General features: G+C 36.2%; 1 protein-coding gene across 1 annotated transcript in view; it reads right to left on the reverse strand.

The window, feature by feature from the left end:
- LOC135194967 (venom allergen 5.01-like) overlaps nucleotides 1-23,436 on the reverse strand; it is a 134,384-nt gene that overhangs the window by 105,238 nt on the left and 5,710 nt on the right. Inside the window, 1 exon segment of the mRNA XM_064221212.1 lies at nucleotides 6,721-6,878. Coding sequence (XP_064077282.1) covers nucleotides 6,721-6,877 — 157 coding nt within the window. The 5' untranslated portion in view covers nucleotide 6,878.

A 23,436-nucleotide genomic window follows, 5' to 3' on the forward strand; every position in this document is an offset into this window, starting at 1 on the left:
TATTTTTTTCGGTATTAAAGGGTTCCTATTGGGTGGCTGAATTGGAATTACATCATGTAGATCCACATCGTGAGATGTATGCATGAACAGTGGGTTTGTAACTAAATACAATTGACTGAAGTCTACGTATGTATAAACCGTGAGTTTTTAACTTAATACAATTGACTGAAGTCTGTCAAAGCACGTATGTGTAATGAGTGTTTACATTATAAGTATAGTTATATCAATTTCGTAAATGCGCGACACGCCTATGTGTACTCGTACGCACGCACGCGCACACTCTCTCAAACACACACACACACACACACAGACAAACATATTCAAACACGCAAGAAAGAAATCCCGCGCTTCATTACTCTACAAAGGTCAGTCCAGCTTTACCTGAACAAGCTCTATCATTACTTTTGGAAATTATATGTTATCATTTTTTGTCCAGGAGACTACAGTATTTCTGGGTGGTCCCAAATGGGGGTTGGGAAAAGTAGGGAGGGGGGGGAGAGTTGGGTTGTTTTGGCGTTGGGGTTTCGCGAAGGTGGAAACGGCAAAGGAATCAACCCTATTCCCCCTCCCCCCTAATTCAACCCCGGACGACCCACCATCTGCCAAAACCCTCCCAACGCCAACTCTATAGCCCACCAGGTTCTAAGGCATTTCAAGGTTTTCTACGTAAAGCGGAGGAGGAGGAGGAGGAGGAGGAGGGAGCAGCAACGAGGCCTTGCAGGCCGGGCCAGCCAGCCAGCCAAGTTTTTACCCTCCTCCCATATGGCAGCGAACATAGGTCGGTCCTCCCTTTAATGAGAGCCGCCGGGGGGAAAATGATGGTCGCTCTTGGAACTTGTCCGAATTGCGATATTTAACCCCACTTATCTTATTCCAGGAGGTTCAGCACGGCCCGTCCTCGCCTTTCTAAATCTCTCGGCTCTCTGGACTGCGCCGACGAGCAATCGTTATCTCGTCAAGGAGATAACACAATGTAGAAATATACATGCATCATTAATAAAGTTCCTTACAAAAAACTCAACAGCCGAGATGCTAATTGGGGTCTTTGGCTTATCAATTAGTTGCGTCTTCATATTCATATTTCTAGTCGGTCTTTTGCTGCTAATTAACGGTGGAAGATTACGGGCCTGGACGTCAAGTGATCTGGCAAACTCAGATAACCCGAGAGGCATTCGGTGAATACGGAGAGAGGGAGAGAGATCTGAAAGTACCGTGTTTCCCCACACACACACACACACACACACACACACACGCAGTAAATCTTGTTCAGGAGGAACAAAACCAGAAATCTTAAGAGAGGGACCATCGGCAATCAAATCCATCATTCTCCGGCAATCTTCAGCTGCTCCTTACCTCTCCAGCCAGGCCAACCGACAGAACATTAAAGCTGAGATATTGCCATCAGGTATCCCTTAGCGGGGCCGAAATACCCTTAATTGAAAGCGTTTATTTTGAAATGAGATTTGCATGAGGTAAATCATCAGTCTCTTATACTTCTCCGGCCTGGACGAGAGAGAGAGGGGGATAGAGGCGTTTCCAGTAGGCTGCACGGAAGTCCAGGTAAGTACCGCCCTGGGCCAAAGCTCATTCATAAACACGACGCCTTTGATGTGGAACAGGAAGACAGCAGCTGTTGGCAACTGTCTGCCAGAATGAAAATGAGTTTATCGGTCAATGCAAATTGGTGATTCCAGAAAATGCCGTGGTACCATTCAAAGTCTTAAGTCATGTATAATTCCAGAATGGCTCTTCATGTACTACTGATCCTCAAGGTACATCAGTGATATCCGACTCATTTTTTCTTCTCTACTCGAAGTTGAAGAATTCCTACCCATCTGTCTATTCCTTCCTGAAAGAATGCGCAGCTCTCGGGTCATTACAAATCAACGACCGCATCTATCTCTCAAAATTCAAGTCTTGCAGGATATATTCAAGCAAACCTCACCTTCAACAACTGCAAGTTGGCAGGGCCACACATCTAGATTTATCTCGCGAGAGCGTTCTCTTCCCCGCGAGAACAGAAAAGCTCTCTGTCTTTATGGAAACTTGATGTGACACTTATCTTCGAGACAGTTGCAGGAGTGTAAAAGCACATTCGCACCTCATCATCAACTGCCTGAAAACCACGAGAACATTTCCGACGTAAGAGTGTAAATTCGGCATTGTGTCTCCTTCCTATTTGTGGTGCGCTCGTCACTTTTATGGTACCGAGACACTCGAACATGATGCACTCAAGGAGGAGTGTTATAAACCTGTCAAAGATACTGTCAAATTACTTTCCTCCGAGCTCGGGGAACGGCGCGCAAAACCTACACACACACACACACACATACACACACACACACACACAGCATCCACCACTAGCAACAACCGAGGGACCGTAAACAATGCCGCGATCACAATGCATCACTTGATCAAGTTTGATTTACAGCGAGGGCCCGGCGTCCAAGAGGAAATTCCTGTTTCTCGCGTTGAATGTGCGGCAATTTATTTATGGTTAAGTGAAAATTTAACGGTAGTCTCGTCCGAGAGTTATATAGACAAAAGCCAGATTGTGCAGCCGAAAATGTTGAGAGATTGGCGCGCATGAAATATTAATATCTTTTTTTCTCTCTCTCTCCTTCTTAACTGGTTTTGTGATGAGATAAAACCAATTTGGTTTTTAATTTTTGAATTCAGTGTTTTTAATCTGGGTTTTATTATATATATATATATATATATATATATATATATATATATATATATATATATATATATATATATATATATATATATATATACATATATATATATATATAGTCATAATGAGGAGGGGACTTCAATGCCTTGAAAATATATATCTAATATAGCCTGGAGAGTTTCTTGGGGGAGGAGTAGGTTTTATGAATGGAAATACGTCCATTCACAAACTGGGACAAGTACTAAGTCTCTGACTCACGAGGCATGTTTGAAAATATTTACAACCGGGGTTTCCTAAGTTATCAAGGGGAAAAACACCACACATTTCAGGTGGAGCCCAGAACGTTGGCAATGCACAATTATTATGACTAAAGTCTATATCCAAGGGAAGGGCGTGTTTGTTTATGGAAACAAGTTCTGTTCACAAATGGTTCGGGATGTGTTCGTTTACAAATGAAGTCGTGTAAGGCTAATTAATGGGGACGTGTAGCAAGACGTGTGCACGGACGTGTCAATTCGAGAATAATGAAATAAAATAATGTAAAATAATGTAATGAAGGATACGAATAAACAAAATCAAAGAAAAACAATCAAACTTGAAAGATTATTAAAATAAAACAATAAAAGAATAGTACACTAAAACGTAAGTCTACTCAGCATCCAGTGAGGCATCATAATACTGATCACTAACGAGATGAACACATTCACATCGACGTTAAATACGAATTTCCCTTCAGATTTTACTGACATAAATTCGCGCTCCGCCCCCCTCCCCACCTCCCTCTCCAAATCGAGGCGTGAGGATCACCCAGAATGATATGACAAGATTTCTCTTTTCAGTTGCTAATTCTCCTCTTTCTTATCTCCATCCTTCGGAAGGTCAGGTCTCGTTTCAGACGATTACGGGAGAGGTCCTCACGACGCGCAGTTCAACTTTATTCCTGGGCTGTCATTAAACCCCTTATCTCCGGAATATCTGTCGGCAGACCTTCACACGCATGTGCAGGAAGGACGTCTGAATACATTTCTCCGCGAGAATTTATGTGACGAACTGATTATTATTTACGCAGTCGTAATTCGCGGACGCAGCGCGGAAATATTCTAAACGGCTTCTCGCGGCCATTATTTCCCTTTCTCTCTCTACGCTTTAACTGTCATTCATCTTTCTGTAGCAGCGTTCTAATGGGAGATCTTTATCAGTTTATTTAGCACCGTAGGGGAGACGCCCCCTCGGAGCACCGTTTCCCGTGAGAAACCGCGTACAGTATCTTTTCTGTTTATATTCTTATGATTTAATTACTAGTTTATATAGTTGTATTTAAAAAACATATTTTCTATTACCATGTTTTAAAACAGTATTTAAATAAAACCTCTTTTCTGTTTATCTTTTTATGATGTAATTACTAGTTTATAAAGTTGTATTCAAAAGAAACCCCATTTTTTATTACCACATTTTAAAACAGCATTGAAATGAAACCTCTTTCATTTATGCACGTACTCATGACAACTACAATTTTTATATTTTTGTTTTTTCAGTTTTTTTTCTTTTTATTTTTCAAGATTTAATTAGTATTTTCTAAAGTTGTATTTTAAAAGAAACCCCATTTTTATTAAATGAAATCTTTTTCATTCATGTACGTGCTCATGACAACTTGTATTTTAAAAGAAACCCCATTTTTATTACCATATTTTAAAACAGCATTTCAATGAAACCTCTTTCACTCATGTACGTACTTATAACAACTGCAATTTTGATGTTTTAGTTTTTTTTTAATGTTTTAACTGTAATTTTATTTTTTATACTGCAGTTTAACGAAACCTTCATTCATTTACTTATCGCAACTGAGGCTCTGATTGTATTTTAGTTCTTGCTATGTTTTAACTAGATTTTTCTTGATTGTATTTCAACTAAGCCCTTTCATTCATTTACTTATTACAACTGTGCTTTTGACTTTGTGCTATATAAGAGTTTTCTCTATTCTAATGAAGACTTCTGGTTCATCAACTTTATCTATTTACTTATTTCTCACCATCCCTATTTTAACTGTAAGTCAATCAAAGCTACTCATACACTCCCACTTCCACTCATAACTGTAGTCTAATAGACTTCCTAAGTACTTAATCACTGAGAACAGACGCCGCCCGCCCCACCCCCACCCCAATAATCGAAGAAATGCCCACTGAGGAACTCCACGCATAGCCACCGACTTCCTGTACCTCAGCAGTAGATAAATTGTCCAACGATGACTAGATTTCGTATCATAATTAACATGTACTGTCGGGTAATATATCATATGTCTTCTTATAGTATCTTGGCAGGCCAAAGTTATTTGACATTCTCTCGCAGCCAAAATACATTCGAAATATCCTTCTCGCGGTTATCTTATTTTGTCAGTTATTATACACACGAGAGAGAGAGAGAGAGAGAGAGAGAGAGAGTACTGACAATAATCTATTATGAGAGAATGGCAGATGACAGAAGTAATACTCATCTATTAAGAGAGAGAGAGAGAGAGAGAGAGAGAGAGAGAGAGAGAGAGAGAGAGAGAGAGAGAGAGAGTCTAGCTTATAGAAAAACACATATTGTAACAGGTCTTTACTGTAAAGAAAAACCTTCTCAAAGTTGGTCAGTTCGAGATTTCACACACACACACACACACACACACACACACACACACACACAGAGAGAGGAGAGAGAGAGAGAGAGAGAGGAGAGAGAGGAGACGAGAGAGAGAGAGAGAGAGAGAAAGCCTAGTTTATACATACATAAGTTGTAACAGACCTTTACTGTAAAGCAAAAACTCTTTGTAAAGTTGGTTAGTTCGAGATTTCAGTTGGTGACGTTACTCCCAGAGAATCTGAAGAGAATGTGGGCGTGTCTCTCCCTTTCAGTGTGTAAACAATAGCAGTTCTTGTTGTTGACAGCAGCGACAAGAGTTAAACAACAGAGTTAAGGATTTGCGTGCGGTGGGGTGGGGGGTGGGTGGGGGGGGGGGAGAGAACCTTTGGTAATATTTCTTGGCTGAACTTCTTGCTTCATTCGGGTGCTTAAGTCTCAGATTTATGTAAAGGTTCTTATATTCCTCAGCATGAGTTTGGTGAATCAATTTTTTAATAATAATAAAATAATAATAATAATAATAATAATAATAATTGGGATTCTTTCTTTTGGTAATAATAATAACTATTGCCATTAATACTTTCACTGATAGTATAAGTCCACATGGTTGTATGATTGGGAAGTAGAAGAGAAGAGAGAGAGAGAGAGAGAGAGAGAGAGAGAGAGAGAGAGAGAGACTATACCCCATAAACCTTTAACATTCTCATTTCCTTTAACATTCTCATTTGATAGACCTGAAAAAAGGTCATTGTTCAGTTCTTGCTACTCAAGACAGCTTACTTTTCTGAATTTACATTATAATTATCAGTCATAAATGAACTTAATAATGCAAGAGTCATGGAGGGTGGATCGACTACCACACACCCACACCAATCCACGTACAGACCCACACACAAACACAACAAATCACTATGTGTAAAAACACCTCAACACTCACAAACCATAATCAATTAATACTCACCTGATTTATCTATTCTGCTAAAACCAATTTATTATTTCATCTACATTAGTTGCTCTCTCTAAGATTCAGTGCCAGCAGTCTATGCATAATCAATACTACACATAACAATAATATATTCATGAAAAAGATTACTAAGAGACACCTGCAGTCAACAGAATTCTAAAAGTTTGAATCACAGATCTGGGCATCTTTCCAACTTGCGTTGGTGGGAGCACGAGGGTGGTAAAACTAGGCGACTTGAATGCGAAAGTACGGGAGAGAGAGAGAGAAAAAAAAACAAAAAACAAAGTAGGAATAAAAATAACTGCCAACTAACAGAATTCTACAAGTTTGTACGACAGAGCTGGCTTTATCGTTTCAACTCGCATCAGCGAGGGTTAAGAGTGTGGTAATACTAGGTGGCCCGAATGCAAAAGTACGGAAGAGAGGAAAAACAAAACAAAACGGCAACAACACTTACTCAAGAGGTTCTTTCCGGAGCACTGCCTCGGGCGGAAGGAACACATGGTATGCCTCGGGTCGAGGCTTCTGTACTCGCATCCCGAGGCCAGCCTCAGCAATGCAACATCAAGCACCAGTAGGCTCAGCAGCAACGCGGCTCTCCTCACACCACTCATGCTGAAAGGGTCAAAGGGAAAGAGATGAGAGGAGGTGAGGTTAGGTTAGGATAGGGACTGTTACTGACTTTTAATAGGTGGGCAAAGGATTGAGCATAATACTGCATATAGCATGTGCATGTATATACATTATATGTATGTTTTATATATAAGTGTAGAGTATAATACTGCATATTGCATATGTATGCATTATATGTATGTTTTATATATAAATGTAGAGTATAATACTACATATAGCGTGCGCATGTGTATGCATTATATGTGTTTTATATATAAATGTAGAGCATAATACTGCACATAGCATGTACATGTTTATGCACTATATGTATGTCTTATATATAAATGTAGAGCATAAAACTCCATATAGCATGTGCATGTGTATACATTATATGTGTGTTTTACATATAAATGTAGAGTATAATACTGCACATAGCATGTGCATGTGTATGCATTATATGTATGTTTTATATATAAATGTAGAGCATAATACTGTATGCATGTATGTTTATTATAAGTATGCTTATATTAAATATAGAGTAATACTACTATAGCATGTTAAGTGCATACATAGTATGTTTTATATAAAATGTAGAGCATAATATGTTTATTAGCAGTATATGTTTATATTATGTAGTCTAGTATATATAAGAGCATAATATAATAGAGCATGTTAATGCAATACATATTATGTAGTTTTTTATATAAATGTGAGCATAATACTGAATAGCATGTGCATGTGTAATACGAAATTATATGTATGTTTTATATATAAATGTAGAGTATAATACTGCATATAGCATATGCATGTGTATGCATTATATGTATGTTTTATATATAAATGTAGAGCATAATACTGCATATAGCATGTGCATGTGTATACTTTATATGTATGTTTTATACATAAATGCAGGTACGTATGTGTATGTATATGTGTGTATATACAAACATATATATTAAACCTTCGATACGATTATCAACAACATATTACCTTGGAACAAAATACAGCAAAAAGGGGAAATAAATAATGGAGAAAAAACAATAGATGCTGAATATCAAGCACTAAAATGATGATAATGATAGCACTTGTGTGATTTATCACGTAGTGAGATTGTTGAATTGCAAACCTCTGGTATTTTATGTATAGGAATTCCTGCTCATTGTTTTCCAATGTATCAAGCTTAGTCTTTCCACGACTTAAAAACTCATAAATTAGAGTTACAGAACAGGAAAGAATAATCAAAACACACATACACAGAGCCAAAGAGAAAGTACCCTGGCTTGAACGAATGTCCAGCTTCTGCAAACAAAAGTCACTAAGCCTTGACACGTGAGTTAAATAGCTTTCTTGGGCTAGCTGCCTACTCTGGTTCAACAAAAGACGTTAAAAGAACATAGGAAATAAAAGTGAAATGAACGACTCACTTAGGTTCGAATACTTCCAGACGAATACAGGAATGTCTTCCTCCATTTGACAGGAAAGACGTTATGACAAAATAGATATTATGAGTTTTACGACATCGTAACCTCAAGTGTTGTACTGTTTGGTGTGACCAGGCAAAGGATTAATAATAATAATAATAATAATAATAATAATAATAATAATAATAATAATAATAATAATAATGATAATAATAATAAAAATAATAATAATTTTAGGTTAGCAAGCTTTTCGTTAAGGATAATCCTACTGTGAAAGATTAGGTAAAGGAGGAGGGAGTGAAAAGGAGTGAGGAGGGAGTGAGGAGAAAGAGAGTAGGTGGAGGAAGAAGGTGGTAGGATCTAGGGTAGAGGCTTTATAGCTGCAGCCTTCACTTAATGCCCATGGCCAAGTCACATATGAGTCATACTCTGGTTCGCCATTGAGAGAGAGAGAGAGAGAGAGAGAGAGAGAGAGAGAGAGAGAGAGAGAATAGCTTTTTCATAGGATTACTAATTATCTTCTTAGGTCTACCTTTACCTCCGTTAACAAACTGGTTGACACAATGTCCGTCATACATAGGTTAGCGACTCAGAGAGAGAGAGAGAGAGAGAGAGAGAGAGAGAGAGAGAGAGAGAGAGAGAGAGAATTTACTTTACCTGCGTTAACAAACTGCTTAAATCATAGTGTATCATGGTATTCCAAATCCTTTCGTAGATTATCCATATAGGTAAAATTGACTTACATACTTTAGCTAGTAGGGTCTAGATTTTCAACCGAAAATACCCCACTCTTTGGTGAATAATGTCACCATACCTCGCTATAAATTTACTTCTAGGCTAAGGTCGTTAAATCTCTCTCTCGATTTATTTCCCCTTTTTTTGCAACCTAATGAGGTAAAATTCGAAAGGTGAAAGATAATTAACTAGCCTCCTGCCCGTGAATCACCTTATCTCACACACGTATTGCATGCGATTTTTAACGCTATTATGCTTAATTTTACGTATATTTTGTATATATATTGAGCACGGTGCTGTCTCTACATCACATCACATTTAAACAATGTATCTAGAGAGGCAAAATATCAATGGATTGTCGATGTGTGTCATCTATAAGGTAGTTTTCGGAGACGAGTTTCCCTTGACAGGGACACAATCTTTTTCTCAACTCGAAAGAGGTATAAATTTGATAGATTTAATGTGAATAATTTGATGATAAAAGGAAAGCTGAAAAAGGCTTGGCATTGTAACAAGGTAGAAGAAAATATTTCGGAAATAGGTGGTTAATATCTTAATAAAGAGAAAAACTAAACATTGAATAAATTTAAATGGAAAAGTAATCAGGAGAATAAATGGAAAAATACTCAGGATCTAGTGACACCCATATTTCTATATATGGGAGAGATAAAGATATCCTAACAAAAGCAACGTATAAATTAAGGCGAATAATAATGAATGGACGAAGGACATTCTGAGGACATGTGTGTGTGTGTGTGTGTGTGTGTGTGTGTGTAATTTTCCTATAGTATTCGCTTATATGCTGAAGTCACATGCATCTACTGTTAGTTTTTAAGCATATATATATATATATATAGATATATATATATATATATATATATATATATTATATATATGTGTGTGTGTATAGTCTTTAGATTTAAACAAGAGTTTTTAATGGACCTTTTATACTTGAAACGTATCCTGTTTTAACTGAAGAATTTATTTTACAATACATATATATATTATATATATATATATATATATATATATATATATTATATAATGTATATATATACATATATACATATACATATACATATATATACATATATATACAGTACATATATATATGTATATATATAATAATATAATATATATATATATATATATATACATGCGTAAGAACACAATTACCGATCACTGCATAGGTAATTAATTGAGCACATAAATTGTGTCATAAGAACCAATAACCTTTAATTCCATTCCTTTAAAAAAAATATTTATACATATACATAATATATATATATATATATATATATATAGATATATATATACATATATATACTACACGTGCGCAGCAGATAATTACCGAGTAGAAAAAAAAAGTCGAGTCGCAAAAGCCAATAACCTTTCATTCCTATCCTTAACCTCTTCATCTCCCCCGCCTCTGATTTTATCGCAAGCAAAGGCACCACGGGTTTCGAGCACAATGGGAACACGTCAGGGTGCCTGCGTCCATTCTTTATTTTTTTTTTTTTAGATGTGGGTTCTTATTCCCCATTAAATATTCTCCGAAGAACAAGGAGAGCCAGAACCCCAGTGCATGAGGGTGACGTCAGAATTCACCGCCAGGAGAGCCTTGACAAAAGAACGTGAGGTGGCTCGCCATGCATACTAATCGTTCTCTCTCTCTCTCTCTCTCTCTCTCTCTCTCTCTCTCTCTCTCTCTCTCTCTCTCTCTCTCTCTCTCTCCTCTTCATTTCAATTTAAATCGTCCCTAAGTACTTTAAAAGGAAAACTCTCTTTTTATTTTTAAACCTAATCCTAATACTGCCAAAGGGAATTCTCACTATGTCTCTGTCTCTCTCCTCTTCATTTCAATTAAACCTTCCCTTAGTACTTGCAAAGGAAATCTTTCTCTCTCTCTCTCTCTCTCTCTCTCTCTCTCTCTCTCTCTCTCTCTCTTTCATAGTATTTTTAAACCTTATCTTGATACTGCCAAAGGGAATTCTGTCTGTCTGTCTGTCTGTCCACTTTGAACTTTCCCGAAATACTGCCGAAGAGAATGTATTCCTTCTCAACTCTCTCTCTCTCTCTCTCTCTCTCTCTCTCTCTCTCCGGTTTAAAGCTTTCTCTAAATACTGTCAAACCGAACGTATATATTTCCTTTCCATGAATAAAAAAAAAGAAAAATATATCTCTCTCTTCTTCTTCTTCTTCACTTTCTTAAATTCGATTTTAACAGCCTTTAATACTGCCATGCCGAATATATTCCCTCTCCCCAATAAAAAAAGGAAAAATAAAAAAAGGAAAAAAAAAAAGTAAATATAGGAAATCTTCATGCACGCACCAGCGGACCTCCACGCACGGACGCATTCACAGGTTATGAAGCCCAATTTCCTAACCCTTTGATGCTATTTATCATATTTCTTTCAACACTCGCTTCTCGGCGGCAGCAGCAGCAACAGAAGTCATGAACCACCCACCGTCTCGAGATTTTCTCATTCCAAGAAGAATAAAATTTGATACTTAAAAAAACAGAACGTAAGAAAGAAAGAAAGAAAGAAAGAAAGCAAACGTTTAATTTGACGCTAATGGAGAAAAAATTATGGGAAAAACTTTTCAACAAAATGGTGACCGAAAAGAAAAATATGGAAAGAAAAGACCGAAAAGGATAAGTTTAATTTGATACAATAAAAAAAAAAAAGGGAAAAATTTGGTAAAAAATCGTGACCGAAATGAAAAATGAAAAAACTTAAAAAAAAAAATAAAACAAATAAATTACATAATACCAAAAAAATTGCAACCAAAGGGGATGAAATCTGATATTTATAAAACATTAAAAAAACCTTAAAAAAGTCGCAACCGAAAAGAATAAATCGGATACTTTAAAAAAAAAAACGAAAAAAAGATCGCAACCGAAAAGAATAAATTTGATACTTATAAAAAAATAAAAATGAAAAAATAAGTGAATAAATCGCAACATTTTCTTTCGACCTCTCATGCATTACATCCAGGTCTTAGTCCTTTTTTTTATTTTGTTATTTTTTAAAACTTATCTTTCCTTACCGTCCCCTAACCCCTCCTCCTCCCCTCCCCTGAAGGGATCTTGGTCACTGCAAGCAGATTCGCTGTCAAAAAGGAGAGATAATAGCACGCCGGCCGCAGCAAAAAGATGATAGATGATTCTCTCGGGTCTTCTCCCTCACAAGCGGAGGAGGATCATCATTTGAAACCTTTTTCTTAAAAAAAAACTATATATATATTGTTTTTTAAAGTCATTTATCAGAGTTTCATTCAATTTCGCTACCCAAAATGCACGCGCGCATGCGCCGTATTAAAAAAAAAAGCTAGGATAAAAATATTTTATACTTATATAAAATATAGAAAAATCGCTCGCGAAAGAGAAATTTAATTGATATTTATGAAAAAATTGAAACAAAACGACTGTGACTAAATAGGATATATAATATTATATATATATATATATATATATATATATATATATATATATATATATATATGTGTGTGTGTGTGTGTGTGTGTCGTGCGTGTGCGCGACGCGCGTGTGTGTGTTCTATTCTGTTCTACACGGCAGTATTATTCGTGAATAACCTACATGGAAGAAAGAGAATATGAAAGGAGCTACAGTGAAAGGAATGAAAGGGGTTACAAAGAACCTTTAGGTAATGCCTATAGTGCAGTGCTTGATGTGCACTGTCGGCAATGCGCCTCTACGACGGAACATTGCCGCGTGCCTGTTTACCTTGTTGTTAATTAAACCTATGCCCCGTGGTGGGGGAAGGGGTTAGGTGGTTGCAGGAGAGGCCGAAACTTGGAACAAGAAGACACTGATCTGGTGAAAAAAAAAAAAAAAAAAAATCTTACCCAGCAATATAACATCGATAGCAATACGTGCAATTGCACCGCTATTTCAGATATAGCGTCTCCGCTTTCCCTTCTCCAGTTCCTCTTTGCAAGGAACTCTTGCAAATCATGCACGATTAAAGACGATGACGAAGGTTGCGTGCCCTTTGAAATAACGGTATAAATAAGAGGCGATCCGCATGCAAAAGAAGAAAGTATTTAAATATATATATATAAAAAATATGAAGGCTTAAGAACCCATCATATTTCTGTCATCGAAATCTGCTAACTCATATTTTCGCCATTTCGGTTTTGCGCCTCCTCAAAGGAATTACGAATATGCTATATGTAAGTCCGAAGAATTTCTCGTGATTTTCCCTCCATATAATTACCTGGTCGACAGGCGAGCGTTTCTTGATCGGAATATTTTCCAGGCTACTTTATTATGACGGACGTTATCGCTGGGAATCTTATTTTGCAGATTGTAGGAACTTCAAGCACTGAGAAGGGAGGATATTGCTGATGTAATACCCATAAGTATTAGTAGCGTGTGTGTGTGTATATATATAGTATATATATATATATATATATATATATATATATATATATAGTATATATATATATATATATATATATATATATATATATATATATATATATATATATATATATATATATATATATATATATATATATATATATATATATATATATAATCAAAGGATCCCATAAAAACGCCAAAATATATTGTCTCTCTCTTCTACCTGAAGAGAGAGAGACAGTAACCTCTAAAATATAGTATTTTTCTCTCTATATTTTGGCGTTTTTATGGGCTTCTTTGATTAGATGGAATTCTGTTAGAACAGAACATTTTACCAGACACACACACGCATTTATATATATATATATATATATATATATATATATATATATATATATTTATGTATATATATATATCAAGTATAATAGGTCCATTAAAACACTCTGGTTTAAACCTAAGGACTATATTTCGGTGGACTAACTTCCACCCCTATCAAGTAGTGAATGACAGAAGGAGTCACAACAGCGAAATAGTATATAGTGAGAGATATGCCCTTCTGTCATTCACTACTTGCTAAAGGTGGATGTTAGTCCATCGAAATATAGTTCTTATGTTTAAACCAGAGTGTTTTCATTATGGGGACCTTCTTTTAAAAACTTGGGGACGAATTCTGTTTTAATATTTAGGAATTTAATTCTTTAATTACAATTATACTTTATTATATTTTTATTATAGATATATATTAATATTATTATATATATATAGATTTATAGATATAGATATTATATAGAGATATATATCTATTATCTATCTATCTATCATCTAATTCTATCTATATAATAATATAATACTATATTATATATATATATATATATATAATATATTATTGAATTTCTATCTCATCACCGTGATTTATGTACAAACATTAAGCTAAAAATGTTGGAATTTTAAGAAATTGAGTAATGATACAGAATATCCACTATGAACGGCCTCCAGTGGTGTTCACTGATTTGATAAATTAGTAAATTGGGACGTTCGAAATAATATAAAGTTCAATTCTCGAAGTTTAGTGGTAAAGAAAAAATATCTAAATATGATTTTATGCTCAGTAACTCCTTGAAAACGAAGACATGGTTAAAATGAAATGTTTACCTTCAATGCTGCAGATAGAAAATCTGCACAGTCATTCGACTCACCTTCTCAGAGAGAGAGAGAGAGAGAGAGAGAGAGAGAGAGAGAGAACATTTACCCGAATTCAATCTGGACGAGAGTGCGTATATACGTAAACGAGATGAAATAACCGCGACTCGTCTGAAAGACGTCCATAATGGCGTATCTAAAATGCGTATATAATTCCGTACATAATTCGCCAGGAAAAGCAAAATCGCAAACGGCCGGTATAATGCGGTATTTCGCCTGTCCGCGTCACTTTAATGAACGCGCCTCAAATCCGCTTTAATGAACGCACCTCAAATAAGGCGCTTTATTATGGGAATAAAAAAATCCCCTCCCAGCTTTACGGCCTCACGCCCGCCATTCCTTTTCGGCCAAAACAAATGAGAATCGTGCTCAAAAGCAGGCCTGGATCGGCCGTTAAGATCCGCCTTTTACGGACGCCAATGGCCTGTTAATTAATAATCTCGAAACAATCTTGGAATGGCAATTAATTCGAAGGGGCAGTTGCCTATTAAGCTATTATCGCCTGAATTGCAACTCCGGTCCGAACTGGGCAAAGTTCATTGCTAAGTCTGGTCGAACGCGAGAGAGAAAATATACTCGGGCGATAAAGTACGTAAGCAGGTCTGCCATTACTCGATCTTAGAAGTGATGTCGAAGGTAAACGTCTAAAAATCAGCTCTTGCTAAATTCGGTGAAAATCTCGTAAACCAGATTAATAAAAGTACAATTTTGAAGAAATTAAGTTTATTTACATGTACTTACTTATGTACTGATCTATTTTACTTATTAATTTTTAAAATTTATTTTTTTTCTACCGCAAAAACTGATCTCTCATTTCTGTATTTTCTATAGCCTTCCGTTACGTCTTTCAAATGAACACCTTAATATTCTTTGCAAGCTTGTATTTCGAGTCATTGGCTCCTGTGGGCTTGTTCCATTAATAATAATAATATTAATAATTATCTGTTAAATAAAGTGGCAGAATAAAGCGAATTGATTTTATATAGTTTAATTCTGCCATTTTATTTCACAGGATATGTCTAAAAGAGGGCTTTCTACCAGAATATAATGATGATGATGATGATGATGATGATGATGATGATAATATATTTGATATTGAATATAATACCAGAATTTACAGAATTGACCTTAAACAGAATTCTCTCAATTCTTCTAATAACTTGAGAGAATTCTGTATAAGATCAATTCTGTAAATTCTGCCATTATATTCAATAAAACATGTTTGAAAGGTCTGTTTCCAGTATACAAGGACGACGACGGCAACAACAACAACAACAACAACAACAATAATAATAATAATAATAATAATAATAATAATGATAATAATAATGGCCTCCAGTGGTGGTCACCCTCTGATACAAAAAGGAAGAAAGAACCTTATTTTGATTCAGAAATATTATTGAATTTCAACATTCCGCTGAGCAAAAGGATTCTATATCAGCCGCACCTAGAGTTAGCATTTCATCCTGACCCTGTCTTCGTTCACATGTGGACAGTGCGCATGAAATCACAATCACATTTGGAGCTCAAAATTAATGGGTGAAATTAGGTTATTTCGTGACCAACAGTAGGAGCAGGGCCATTCATGGTGACAGTGCTGTATCAATGACTTTACAATAATTTCATTAAAGAAACAGAAGGAACTTGAAGCGGGATAAAAAAGGAATAGATAAATTTAGGAAAATATAATCTTGGAAATCATATTCGGGATCAGCCAAGAAAAAAAAAAAGAAAATAAAAAAGTGAGAGAGAGAGAGAGAGAGAGAGAGAGAGAGAGAGAAAAACTGCAGTTTCGTTCTCACAGCAAGAGCCTTATCAGTTTGGTATTCAATTTTTTTTTTTATTTTTGCAAGTTACGAGAGAAATAGCAAAAAGTAAAAGAAATAAATCAGCTACGCAAAAAAAAAAAAAAAAAAAAAAAAAAAGAATCGAAAAACACAGGAGTTCACCCTCCCAACCGGCCGCCCCTTCCCCCACCACGCCCCATCAGCAAAAGCCTTATCAATTTCGCTTGAAAGTTTCGAACTATAAAAAAAGAAAAGAGAGAGAGAAGAGAGAGAGAGAGAGAGAGAGAGAGAGAGAGAGAGAGAGAGAGAGAGAGAGAGAGATAAAAGAATAATAAAAGTCCCAGTTTCCGACGGCGTCGACTTTGTTATTGCCTTATTAAGTCAAGCTTGAAGAACAAAAGTGGGGGGAAGATGGCTACTCCTAAAACTACCGGAATATCTCAAATGCAGTTGCCACAGAGGAGGAGGAGGAGGAGGAGGAGGAGGAGGAGGAGGAGGAGGAGGAGGATTAAGAAGAGAAGAGGAAGAAGAAAAGAGACGAGAGGAGGAGGAAGAAGAAAAAGTGAAAGAAGGACGAGGAATAAGAGGAAAAGAGGAGGAATAAGAAGAAAGGAGGAGGGGGGGAATAAGAAGAGAGGAGGAGGAAGAAAGAGACGAGAGAAGGAGGAGGAGGAGGAGGAGGAAGAAGAAAAAGTGAAGAAGGAGGCGGAATAAGAGAAGAGGAACAGAGGAGGTAGGAAGGAAGGAGGGAGGAGGAAGGAGAGGAGGATTAGGAGAAAAGAGACGAGAAGGAGGAAGAAAAAAAAAAAGTGAAGAGGACGAGGAATAGAAAAGAGGATAAAAGAATAAAGGAGGAGGAGGGGGGGAATAAGAAGAGAGGAGGAGGAAAAGAAAGAGACGAGAGAAGGAGGAGGAGGAGGAGGAAGGAAGAAAAAGTGAAGAAGGAGGAGGAATAGATAGGAGAACTAAGAGTACGAGGACGAGAGGAGCCGATAGGAGAGGAGGAGGAGGAGAAGGAAGAAGAAAAAGTGAAGGACGAGGAATAAGAGAAGAGGAGGAGAAATAAGAAGACAGGAGGAGGAAGAAAAAGAGACGAGAGGAGGAGGAGGAGGAGGAGGAGGAGGAGGAGGGGAGGAGGAGGAGAATGTAAAGGATAAAAGCCCTCTTCAACACCTCTCCATCACCGCCCCCCACCCCCTGACACACGCACACACACTCTAACAGGAATGTAAATCATAATATAACTCACATCGCGAGGGCTATAAAATCTCTTCAACAAGGTGTTGCGGCAGACAAAAGTCATAAGGGTGCGGGCTGTCCTCTCTCTCTCTCTCTCTCTCTCTCTCTCTCTCTCCTCTCTCTCTCTCTCTCTCTCCTGCTAACGACTGCGACACTAAATCATATCGAGGCGGCATATAAACACTCGTGGTATGGTAATGTCCCCTTGCGGTGAGCGAGGCTTTAAAACGGTCCTGAACAGATCGAGGGGAGGTCTGAAGGAGCCTTAGACTCGTCTCTCTCTCTCTCTCTCTCTCTCTCTCTCTCTCTCTCTCCTCTAACACTGAGGATTTACTGTCCACATTCCCTGCTCTGAGGATCTTCTATTCCCTATCATGGGGAATTGCCCCCTCTCTCTCTCTCTCTCTCTCTCTAACCCTGAGGATTTACTATTCCCACATTAACGGGGAATCGCCCATCTCTCTCTCTCTTCCCCTAACCCTGAGGATTTACTGTTCCCCTACTCATGGGGAATCGCCCATCTCTCTCTCTCTCTCTCTCTCTCTCTCTCTCTCTCTCTTCCCCTAATTCTGAGGATTTACTATTCCCCTTTCATGGGGAATCGCCTCTCTCTCTCTTCCCCTAACACTGAGGATTCACTATTCCCTTACTAACGGGGAATCCCCCACCTCTTTCTCTCTCTCTTTTCCACTAACCCTGAGGATTTACTATGCCCCTATCATGGGGGAATCGCCTATCTCTCTCTCTTTCTCTTCCCCTAACCCTGAGGATTCACTGTTCCCCTACTAACGGGGAATCGCCTCTCTCTCTCTCTCTCTTTCTCTCTCACTCTCTCTCTCTCTCTCTCTCTCCAACCTGAGGATTCACTGTTCCCCTACTCATGGGGATTCTCCCATCTTTCCTGCCATCAAAACCTCTAAAGCGGACGGCCTCACAATTGTCTATTTTACGATGCCATCACTTCCCGGGCGCTGACGATGCTATCACTTCCTCCGCTGAGCAAAATGGAGTTGAGACCATTCCCCTTTCCTAACGCTACGCGCGAGCTGAATAGATCTACAGACGAAGAGAGGTCTTTAAATAATTCTTTAAGATATCGCTAGCTCGCCTAAAAGAAATTCTTGAGTACGTCATTCAACAAACAAAATGAATCCTCCGTTCAGCGCCTTGGTGTCGCTCGGTAGATCCGTAGACTTGATAGGATTTAAAAGCAATGGAAATGAACCGCGAATTGACACGTAACGACTCAATGGTTCCTAGTAAACTTTGAACGGCGCATGTGGAGAATGTCGACGGCTAATCTTAGGTTAGAGGTTGAATTCATTTATACACACGCTCGCGCGCTCTCACACACACATATATATAGATACACAATTTGTTACTTACTGATCTATAATATATATATATATATATATATATATATATATTATATATATATATATATATATATATATATATATATAATACATTTAATAAATGTGAAGGTACTTATATCAGTAAGTAACAAAGTGTATGTATGTATGTGTATGTATATATATATATATATATATATATATATATATATATATATATATATATATATATAATTTCATAAATGAGAAGACATCTATAATAACAGAAAGTAATTAATGAAATAATTTTCTAAGTGAAAGAGAGAGAGAGAGAAACAGAACACTACTAACGAACTACTCCGCTGGAATCAATCAAGTCGAAATCACATAGTTACGACCGATTCCTAACGCCGCTCCGAAAATAAAGCCAGCGAGATATTCAAGCACCTGCCAGTAGGGTAAGTATTTACTTAGATCAGACTCGAAAATCCACTTCTTACCCTTTTTCTATCCTATTAATTCTCGGTATTAGTGGCGGCCTTTTAAGGGAATCAAGGGCGCCGAGGCTATAATATAGCAAAATGTACCTCACAGCAATAACATATACTTTTAAGCAACTCCCTTTCGCAAAGGTTGCCAATTACCAAATTGACCCGAATACCTGGTCGATCATTATAATCCGCTAATTACTGTGGAGCCCTTGGGGATACCTGCTAATAATCCCGATGGCTTCTCATTCAATTTGGCTTACATCAGATAAACATTCCTTCGGGTCTCCACGGATGGGGTTTAGAATTACAAAATACAAACATTCCTGCCTTTTTTTCTTTTACAAAGAGGAGAATTCAGGGTGAATTAATCTCCAGTAAAAAAAAAAACTTACTGTTTTACCAAGTGGATTTTTTTTCTGTACAGAAAACGAGGCAGTCAGAATATAATATTACAGTAGACTATTGTATAGTATTGTGACATAACTTCTTTTTTTTAGTGGGACTAGATTTGAGTGTTAAACCAAAACTTGCCAAAACGTGGAAGAATTTAAACGCCAGAAAAACGTCTTAGGGAAGAAGACATTGTGCTAAGATACTAGTTCCACTGAAGTGACGTAAAGAGATAAAAAGAGAGAATAAACAAGAAACTACGCAACAGCAGAGTTCAAGTGATCGTAATGACATTAAATTTCAGCTGTCCCACAATCTGTAGAGTAAAACTTTAATAAAAAATCATTAACTCCAAGAGGCAGTAAAATATGAAACTGGGGAAATAATAACTTACCAAGAGGCAAACGTTTCATGAGAGAGAGAGAGAGAGAGAGAGAGAGAGAGAGAGAGAGAGAGGAGAGAGAGAGAGAGAGAGAGAGAGAGAGAGAGAGAGAGAGAGAGAGAGAGAGAACTTGAGTCATACCACAATCTGAAAAATAAATAAACTAACAAAAATAATGAACTCCAAGAGGTAACAAAATGTGTATTTCGATCGATCGATCGATCGATCGATCGATCGAGAGAGGTAATGTAAGGTAAGATTTGTGGAGATCTACCGTAGGCAACATTCAGTTAGCAAGCATAACCTTTACTAAAAAAAAAAAAAATAAAAAAAAAAAAAAAAAAAATAAAATGATGATCGTATAACTGCAAAACACAAAGAGATCAAGAGGCAATTGCTATTGCTGTTGTAGGTTATATCTCACGATAAAATGTGCAATGGGGGAGGGGGGGTTGGTATTTTATTTTAATTGACTCTTACAGAACAAATTTCATGGTAAGTTGCTAGACTTAGGCACACAATCCTGTATCGAAAACAATTTAAGTTCAAGATCACCCCAACGACTCAAGAACTTATCTATATAATAATAATAATAATAATAATAATAATAATAATAATAATAATAATAATAATAATAATAATAAATAATAATAATAATAATAATAATAGTAGTAGTAGTAGTAGTAGTAGTAGTAGTAGTAGTAGTAGAGTAGTAGTAGTAGAGTAGTAGTAGTAATAATAATGTCGACATTAAAAACACAACTAACTCTGAAAATACAGTAATAATAAGAAAATACCGTATTAACAATTTTGTAGCGGAGATCGCTATCTACAATCCCGTTGTAGTCTCCGGATATATTCATAAAAATATATAATTAAATAATAATAATAATAATAATAATAATAATAATAATAATAATAATAATAATATCTTATTTAAGCTCAGGGCCATACACAAGGAATATACAAATACAATACACACAAGCTACTTCAAGGAGATAGCATGATAATAAATATGATAATCGGCAATATCCCTTACAGTTGCTTTAGTAAGAAAAAAATATATATATTCATAATAATGGTAATGACCGTACTAATATAGAAAATAATAGTTAAAAAGTATACAAAATTATAATAATAATAAAAAAACAGACTGCAAACAATCAATAACTAACTAGGGACCTTAGGTAGTTACAGAAGCCGGGAGAAAAAAACAAAAAACACGCAAATAGTTCTAAAACTATTCTCGAGTACATAATTATGATTATATTTTAATCTGGCGAGATGAGAATCGATCTGACATTTTCTATCCCCCCGGATACTCCCGCAATCAAGACACGATGACGCACGGTATCAGAAAAGATATCAGCAGCCGCATCTTAATGAGGCAGGAACCACTGCACCCTCATCTAATCTTAATGACGGTTCAGACGTAAGTTTGCGAAAATTTAATCAAATTCCTGTCCGCCGCCCAGATCTTTTAATTTCACGCTGCATGAAATATATACAGTTCTTGAGAGCACGTCGGCAACACCTTTCTTAGTCTGCCTGGAAAATTTAGAGGCTCTCAGAATCATACACACATACGTACATACATACACATTCACACACACACACACATATATATATATACAAACATAATTTTCTGTACAGAAAATTAAGAGGCTCTCAAAATCATACACACATAGGTACGCACATACATTAATATACATACATACACACACACATACACAAACACACACACACATACACAAACACACGCACACACACACATATATATATACATATATATAATATATATGTATATATATATATATATATATATATATATATAAAACCACACACGATGAGCTCCGGAATTCTCTCTGCTTCGGTTTTCAGTAGCGTTTTAACAAAAAATTTACAATCTATTTCCCAGTTCCTCCGGGACTGGGCTAGTTGAAGGTACCATGGCGCTCGTTCCATCGGCCTTGGCAGAAGAACTGAAGGAATGCGGTCCTAGCAGTCGACATTGCTTCTCTCTCTCGCACTCTCTCTCTCTCTCTCTCTCTCTCTCTCTCTCTCTCTCTCTCTCTGTTTTCCCTTCTGGAATGTTATTTTTTTTTTAAATTGGCCGAGAACTGTTCCGATCTGTATAACGTCAAGGCGAATGTCCCTCTTCACGGAGGGAACGTTTTCTCTTATAATAATAATCATAAAATAATAATAATAATAATAATAATCAAATAAAGGTTTGTAAGTCACAATTAAACCAACAATCTGTTTTTTACTGTGGTAGTAGTAGTTGCAGTAATATAATAATAATATATTTTTACATAGAAATATATTTTTAATATATAATTGTGGATATTTTTTAAATAATAATAATAATAATAATAATATAATAATAATAATAATAATAATAATAATAATAATAATAATAATAATAATAATAATATAATAATAATAATTTTTAATTCATAAGTTTCTTAATTTCCAATCATAATAATAATACGCTCTTAATAATAATAGTCTATTCATGAACGGCATGAAATCGGGGAAAGACAGGAAAGAGAAAATATGCAAAAAAGAGAATCTTTTCATAATAATAATAATAATAATAATAATAATAATAATAATAATAATAATAATAATTAATAATAATAATAATAATAATAAAAATAATAATTTTAATTAAAGTAATCGCAAGCTGCAAGTTTTCCAATAATAAAAGCTAAAATTCCTGCAAGTAAAACAACAAGAAAGGAGATGGAAAAAAAAAAAATCGTAAAAAATACATCATTATAATCATTATAAAAGTTAACTCAAACTGCATATTTTCGAGACATAAAAGCTATATACAATTCCTACACGCAAAACAACAGCAAAGGAGAACGAAAAGGCAAAGAAAATATGCTAAAAAAAAAAAAAAAAAAAAATTACAACTTTCTAAATTGTATTTTGCTGCACCATGACTGGATCGATCCGTATCGTCCCAACAGCCCTTGTTCAACCTTTTTCCATTGGGGGCGTTCACTTTCTTTTGATTTTATCTCCTCTCTCTCTAAAGAAATAATACACTTATAGGCGCCAAGGTAACTTGTTTCCTTATCTGAATGGCGTGAGAGACGTCAGTTTGTATTTCTCTCTCTCTCTCTCTCTCTCTCTCTCTCTCTCTCAGGACCAAAATGAAAACATCAATCATCAATTTCTACC

This window comes from Macrobrachium nipponense, chromosome 20 (assembly GCF_015104395.2).
Source record: "Macrobrachium nipponense isolate FS-2020 chromosome 20, ASM1510439v2, whole genome shotgun sequence".
Lineage (NCBI taxonomy): Eukaryota > Metazoa > Arthropoda > Malacostraca > Decapoda > Palaemonidae > Macrobrachium > Macrobrachium nipponense.